The sequence below is a fragment of the Rhea americana genome, unplaced genomic scaffold (assembly GCF_003343005.1).
Source record: "Rhea americana isolate MKP2758 unplaced genomic scaffold, rheAme1 scaffold_104, whole genome shotgun sequence".
NCBI classification, from domain to species: Eukaryota; Metazoa; Chordata; class Aves; order Rheiformes; family Rheidae; genus Rhea; species Rhea americana.
The window spans coordinates 1-7059 of NW_028185084.1; the positions used below are offsets into that span (position 1 = coordinate 1).

Here is a 7059-nt window from a genome sequence, read left to right on the forward strand (position 1 = left end):
GCAGTGGGGGGCTATGGGGCTGGGGATGCTATGCAGTGGGGGGCAATGCATGAGGGCTAGGGGTGCTGTGCAGTGAGGGGCCTCGCATGCAGCTATGGGGCTGGAGTCAGTGGGGCAGGGAGCAGTGCTGGGGGCTGTGGCGCTCCGCTGATGCCTCACATCTGAGCTGCACCCCTCACCCTGGCCCCGGGCAGGGACACGGGCCGGGAGCTGCCCCATGGGGTGGCCCCCTTGCTGCCCCATGGGGTGGCCCCCTTGCTGCCCCATGGGGTGGCCCCCTTGCTCGGGCCAGCAAAGCCCCCCGGAGCCTCTGGTCCGTGCGAGCTGCTCCGCGATGCCCGGGGAAAGCCACCCCGAAGGATTCGCCCCCCAGAGCTTTTTGGGGTGACACTGGTCGTGGGGAAAACAGGGTGCTCTGCCCCATGTCTCTGTTTTGCCCCCCACTGGGGGATTTTGCACCTATTCCCACCCCATCCCCCCAGCTCTCTGAGACCCCCCCCCAAACTGGGAGAGGATGGGGAAACAAAATAAAACCAGTACATCAGCAGTTTGGAAAGCCAGGGTKCGGGGTTCCTCCCCAGGGACACGGCGCCCATCTGGGGTCTGCGATGGAGCTGGGAGGGAGGAGGGCTGGGACCTCCCAGGAGCAGTTGTCCCACTGCTTGGGACCTCGCTGTCCCCTTCTCAGCCCTGAGGGGCAAATAGGGAGGGAGACGGGGGTCCTGGGGGTGCCCCCGTTGCCCCAACTCGGAGGGTGCAAGGATGCACCCTGCTCAAGACATAATCCTTCRAGATCTGCCCCACTCCCAGTTCTTCAACCCCCACCACCACCGCCTTACCTCCACCTCACCAGGACCTGCTCCGCCACCGAGATCCTCCTCCATCTTCCTTGCGTCCCTGCCTGTCCCAGGGGCCTAACCAAGCTGTCTCTCCTCAGGCTCCCAATGCCTGCACCAGTGGCACCCAAGGGTGCTCTACCTGCCCTGGGGAGCCGGTGCACCCCAGAAAACAGCAGCTGGGTGTGTGCCGCCTGCCCACCCCAGCCCCTCATTATGGCTCAGGTTAAAACTATGTCCTGTGCGGAGGCAGGTAATAACTCTCACGTGCCGAGCTAAACACGGCGATGACGGGCTGCGATGGCCCCAGCCAGCACCCTCCTCCCCACCCACGCTAACCTCCCTGGGCACCCTGGCCAGCCGCTGCTCCCTTGGCTGCCCGGGTGAGAGATGGGGTGGAGAGGGAAAAAGCAGGAACTTCTCCTGGCCCAAGCCCAGGGAACAGGCACGACCAGGCCCCTCACGCTGGAGCCTTTCACGCCACCTCCAAGAACAGGAGAGCAAGGGGCTAATGAAGGACCTTGGCCAGAACCAACCCAAAGGGTGTCCCAGTCCCATCGACCCCCTCTCCCCCTTCCTAGTTATCTTTGGGGTAGGATGTTCTGTGCATCAGCCCAGGGCACGTGTCCCAGGCAGGAACGTCTCTTGGCAAGACGTCCACATAACCCTGTCTCTCTGTTTGTCCCCTCCACCCAAGAGTTTATGGTACCAACCTGGTACCTAGGAAACACAAACCAGTCCTTATTTCAGTGGGGAGGGGAAGTGCTGTCGGGCCCCACAGGCAGATTTCAGAGGGCTCCAAGCACTGGGAGCTCTCCATGTGGCAGACATGCACAGCCTGGCAAAGGCCCCTCAGGGACACTGCCTCCCTGGCCAAAGGGTGACATGGTCCCAGGTAGCAAAGGACAGCAGCATGGAAACTGCATTCAGATTTCTGCTTTAATAAAACTGTAAGGGAAGAAAAAAGATTGGACCAAGATCCAAGCATGGACTCTTCCTGCCATGGTAAGGACCAGCCAGGTCACAGTATTCATCATTAAACACTCTGGAAGAAGGTCCCTGGGGATGGACTTGAAAGTCGCTGGACCACCGCTGCACATCCAAAGCCCTGGGTGGTAGCAAGGCCAAGAGGAGGGTAGATCACACCATGTGCCTGGCTCCAGGGCTGTCCAAGGCCGCTAGACCAGGGTAGCAATGCCCCTCTCCAGGCAAGCAAGGCTGCTCACCTGGGGTTTTACTGCTGGTGATGCCCACAGGGGAGAGATGGGACAGACAGACCAGAGAGCCCTGGGGCAAGGGGCAGTAGCCAAGCAGGCAGAGCTAGCAAGCTGCACATCCCACCTGCTGACCAGCACAAGAGAAAACAAACTCTGCCTTCAGCTCGCCACACTTCCATCCTCGCTGCTGAGGCACYACCACGCCAGGGACGGCAGCTCCCACCTTCATTAGGGCTTCACAAAACTCCCAGTGGAGACCAATCAGCTCCRTGCACCCCAGGGCAAGGGCCATCCACAGCATCCCTCTGCATCCTTCTACTTAGGTCCCACTTGCCCTTCCCATCATGGTCAGGACCGAGCACAGCACTCCTGAAATCCCTATCCAAGACAGAAGGAGATCTCTGCAGTCCCTCCATACAGCCCCTCCTGGAGCCCACGATGATGGCCCAGGATCTTGGCCTAAAAGCTTAGCAGCATTTTAACAACCTCCTCCAAACCCAGAGCCCCAGGACTGCAGGTTACTGCTCCCAGCCTATTGCCTAGACTATGGCCCACTTCACTCCCCAGATGCTTCCAGCACTCAGCACCAGTCAAGTGACCAAAGTGTGCAAGAACATCCCTCTCAGGACACAAAGTCTTTGCCCTGCAACAGGCGCAGCTCTGGCAGCACGCAGGGAGCCAGGATGCCCCGGCTCTCCATCCTGGGGCAGCTGAGGAGGCAGCACAGCAGGAAAGAGGTTCCTCTTCTCCAGCAGGAGCCCATATATCCTTCCACTATGGCCCCGGTATCTCTCCCCGAGATTACCTGCAGCCAAGAGGCTTCTTTGTGCAGGAGGAAAAAGGACAGACAGCAGCACATTATTGCTGTTCCTGATGGAGAGAGGCTGGCGTACCCCAGCCCCGTGCTCCTAGCACCAACAACACTTTCTCCCAACAGACCAAAGAAGGGATCAGTGGGACTCAAGGTTTCTTGGAAGCCCCCGTGCCTCCAGCTGGAGTTTTCTTGGATGAAGGCGTCTTCTCTTCCTTCATCTTCTTCAGCCTGACCTTGCTTTTGCTAGAGGAGAAGGTGAGCGAGGCCTTGCTGAACTCCAGGGGGAAGACACCTACGTCCCCATCAAAACGGTTCTTAGACACCTGCAGGTACCGCTTCCCAGGTCCCGACACCAGCTTTCGGTCCTGCAGAATGAGGACGTTGTCTGCCTCCTGGCTAGCCTGGGGGAAGGAAAAAGTCTCCAGAAGGGTCCTGCAGACGCAGCCACAGTTGCAGGGCTCAGAGATGCTCATGGCATGCCTTTTGTCTCCTGTAACCCYGTTACAGGGTACCCCTGGCCACAGCATCTGTAGCTTTTCCCCAAAACCAAGTCCTTCCCCCAGTCTGTCTTCTCTTGGGACATGAGGGCACTCTGCCAAGGACAGACAGCTTTGAACCCAAGCTACGACACCCCCCGAGAAAGCATGAACCCCGCCCAGGATCACACTAGAGCACAGCAGCGCCCCTGGCCCTTCTTGCCCAGACATGGGCGCACACACCTCTCTGGGGCCCTGGCGTTTGCCACCCCCTGCCCCAGAGACGCCAAGATCCCTGAGCAGTGCAGGGAGGGCTGGGTGCACTCACAAAGCCCCTCCTGCCCACCACCACAAGGCTGCTCAGCATCATAGCCAAGACTATTCAAGACCAAGAGTATTCAGGGAACAAATCCTGGCCCTCTCCCTGGCTACTTCATTAATTCACACCACRTCCTACTCATGGTCCATTAACATCAATTAACTGCGCTTAAAAGACCCAACAGAGCTTTATCTGGCCCCGGGTCTGCTCCCTGTCTGGAGATCTGCCCACCAAGGCCTGGCCAGATCAGAACTCCAGACACTTCCCTACTACAGGTGATGGGGTCCTGGAGACACCCTGCTCATCACAGCACCTTTCAGGTCCCCAGGGGAGCGAAGGGTGGGGTGCTGGCAGGAGCTGGCCATCACTGCCTGATGCAAAGCACCTACCAAACACACCCCACCCTGTCTCAAGAACTCACTGTGCCTGAGGGACGCAAAAGCTGCCCCCAGGCCAGCTCACCTTGGCAGAGCCGAAGATGGAGGCCGTCTGCAGTTCCTTCTCGTCGTCCTCCTTGCGGGGGTGGATGACCAACGTGATGTGGCAGGTGTTTTCCGTGGCAAACTTGCGGAAAGCACCAACGATGTAGTCCTGGGCAGCAAGCCTGCAACGACAGTGAGAGGGGCATCAAGGGCAGGTAGCGTTAAGAGGCTGGCAAGACATTCCCTCCTGCCCTTCCCCACTGCAGGAAGGACCCAGAAGTCTGAGTTCACACTCTGGGGGGCAAAAGTGTGGGGAACAACAAGGATCACAGAAAACCAGCTGTCCCTTTCCAGTTCTTCCTCCCCAGGGCAGCAATTGTCCTTCAACAAAATAGGACTGCTGTGTTGGACAGGACAAAAAACAAGGAGGACAGGGCCCCTGGTCTGGGTGTAGACTCCTAGACCCTGCCACGACACCCAACACAGCCAGATCCAGAGACAAGGGCGGCTGRCGAGGGAGGCAGCGGCGGCTGGGAGAGGGTTACCTGTCGGCAGAGAGCTGCTCGTGCCCCATCATGAACTGCAGGTTATCGACGACCACGTGGGTGATGTCGTACATGTACACGGCGTGCTGCATCGTGTCGATCACGGTCCTGGGGAGGGGGCGACACCGGCATCAGCCGCGGGCAGCAGCAGTGATGGGGGCAACGTGGGGGAGAGCGCAGCACCCGCCACAAAGGGCGAGCATCGCCGGGGGCCAGCGCCGGGCGGCGCAAAGGGGAGGAGGAATGGGGCCATACTTGATGTTCTGCTGGCCATGGAAGGTCATGAAGTAGAGGGGGAGGTCCTCGAAGCGGTCGGCCCACTCGTCGTACTGCTCCAGCTGCTCCTCCAGGCGCCGGGCTGCGAACTGCGTCAGCATGATCTTGGCCAGGCGGACGTTGCTGATCTCGAAGCTGCCCCACAGCGTGCACACTCCCTGCATGCACAGGTCCAGCGCGTACTCGCTGATAAACGTCGTCTTCCCGCTGCCGGTCGGGCCTGGCACAAAGGCAACAGGCGGAGGACTGAGCTGGGGGGAGATGATCTGACCCACCCTGAGCGCACCAGGGAACCGCCGAGGGCAGCCCGTCCTCAGCGCCGCTGCCACGAACGAGCGGCGCCCAGGCACCCGCGCGTCGCCTCCGGCGCCAGCCGGCCCCGCAGGCCGGGGAGCCCAGCCCCGCGCCGGCACGCCCAGCCCCGCGGCAGCTCCCCACGACGGGCTCGTGAGGAGCCTCCGTCCCTCGGGAGCCGGCAGAGTCGTGGCACTCGGGAAGGTGAAGCCACCGAGCCCACCCGAGAGAGCCCTGCCGCCCCCGAGCCGCTCGCCCCTCACCTGTGAAGATGGTGAGCTCCCCTTTGCGGTGGCCTTTGAGGAGCTTGTTGAGCTCGGGGAATCGGGCCCACTTGACACCAGCCACCTGCTCCACGTTGACCAGCTCCCCGAAAACCTCCTCCCGCAGCTGGCGGAAGGAGATGATGGACTTGTGGCTGGCGGGCAGGGCGGCCCGCAGGATCTTGGTGAAGTTCAGGCCCCGTCTCAGGGCTTCCAGGGGCCGGGGCTGCTGCTCGCCGGGACGCACCAGGGAGCAGCGCTTGAGGTTCAGCTTGCGGGCGAAGAGCTTGGCAGCTTCCCAGGAGCGCAGGTCCTCGCCCAGCCACAGCGTGATGCGCTTGAACTGCTCCAGGTAGGGGAGCAGGGCTGGGGGCAGGGAGGTGGGCCCTCGCGGGAGGGACAGGCTGGGCACCCCCGTAGCTTGGTACAGGGCCACGGCATCCAGCTCCCGCCCAGTTAAGACCACTTCTGTGTCTCGGCGGCTGATGAGGGGCAGCCCAAAGAGGTTGCAGTAGGAACCCGACCGAGGGAGCGTCTGTTCCACATACGTTACCGTGTCGCCCTGGGTCTCCACCCCCACAAGCTTCACGCCCTTCAGAGAAGCGTCGCGGGGACTGAACCAGGGGAAGACCAGGGACTTAGCAGTCCTCAGGTAACGCACCCCAAAGCGCTTCAGGGTGGCATCTGTCACCATGGAGATCCCAAACATGGTCTTGGTTATGTGGGTCTCATCCTCGTCCAAAAGCTCCCAGAGAGGCAGTGCTCGGTCCCAGACGCAGCGGGCGTCTTCGCGAGCCCGTCTCGTGTCCTCCTCCGGCTCCCCCGAGCTGGGGAAGGGGACGCCGTGGTGCCGCAGCTCCACGTTGGCCTGGAAGTCCTGCCACGTGCCCTCGGCCAGCGTGGCCGTGCACAGGAAGCTGCCCGTGGTCTTGTCAATGAAGAGGGTGTAAGGGGCGCTGGCGGCTGACGGCGGCTGGTGCTGAGGCTCCTGCTCGCTCGTGAAGAGGCTGGGGGTGTGCAGGCAGCTGTAGCCGTCATGGAAGGGGATCCCCTGGGCCCGCAGGTACTGGCGGATCTCAGTGATGGACACGGAGGGAACGGGCACCTCCGGGCACGGCAGCACGTCCTTCTTGTAGCGCCTCTGGGTGAGGCGGCCGGGCACCGCCGGGCTCAGGGAGGCTGCCTTGTTCCTCGCCCCGCCGCAGAGCAGGGGCAGGAGGCGCACGGAGGCTCTGCCGGGCCGCAGGGGCACCACCGCCATCCTGCCCGCGGCCCCCGCCCCAGCCTCTGCTCACCGCCCCCCCCAGCCCCTGCACGGCTCCCGCCCAAACTGCTCCCGCGCCTCCGGCTGCCCCACAAGTCAGCCTGGCCCAGCCCCCAGCCCTAGCTGTTCACCCCTTCACATCCGCTGCAGCCCCCCACTACGCCTGGATGCCGATGGGGGGGCCCTCTCCCAGCCCCACACCCTGTCCCATTGCCCCTGCCGGCACCTCCCCAAACCCCAACTCGACCCCCTCGGGCCCTTAGTGCCTTTACACCCACTACAGCCACCCCGCCAGGCTCCCTTGCCTTAAAGCCGCCCCTCCTGCCCCCATGC

The 7059-nt window shown here is 62.2% G+C and overlaps 1 protein-coding gene across 1 annotated transcript; it reads right to left on the reverse strand.

Moving 5' to 3' along the window:
- Positions 1-1757: 1757 nt before the first annotated feature.
- Positions 1758-6916, reverse strand: TWNK (twinkle mtDNA helicase). The gene is made up of 5 exons (XM_085307481.1): positions 5463-6916; positions 4885-5125; positions 4630-4737; positions 4125-4266; positions 1758-3268 (listed from the first exon to the last, which is right to left on the reverse strand). Exons 1-5 carry the CDS (start codon positions 6721-6723, stop codon positions 3014-3016), a joined length of 2007 nt encoding a protein of 668 aa, XP_085163607.1. The 5' UTR covers positions 6724-6916; the 3' UTR covers positions 1758-3013.
- Between the last annotated feature and the right edge of the window lie 143 nt (positions 6917-7059).

Coding starts and splice junctions, on each gene's coding strand:
- TWNK (XM_085307481.1), bottom strand. CDS start 6,723: ATGGCGGTGGTGCCCCTGCGGCCCGGCAGAGCCTCCGTGCGCCTCCTG. Junction 5,126..5,462: donor GGAGCTCACCATCTTCACAG/GTGAGGGGCGAG, acceptor CCTTTGTGCCAG/GCCCGACCGGCAGCGGGAAG. Junction 3,269..4,124: donor CCATCTTCGGCTCTGCCAAG/GTGAGCTGGCCT, acceptor TCCTTCCCCCAG/GCTAGCCAGGAGGCAGACAA.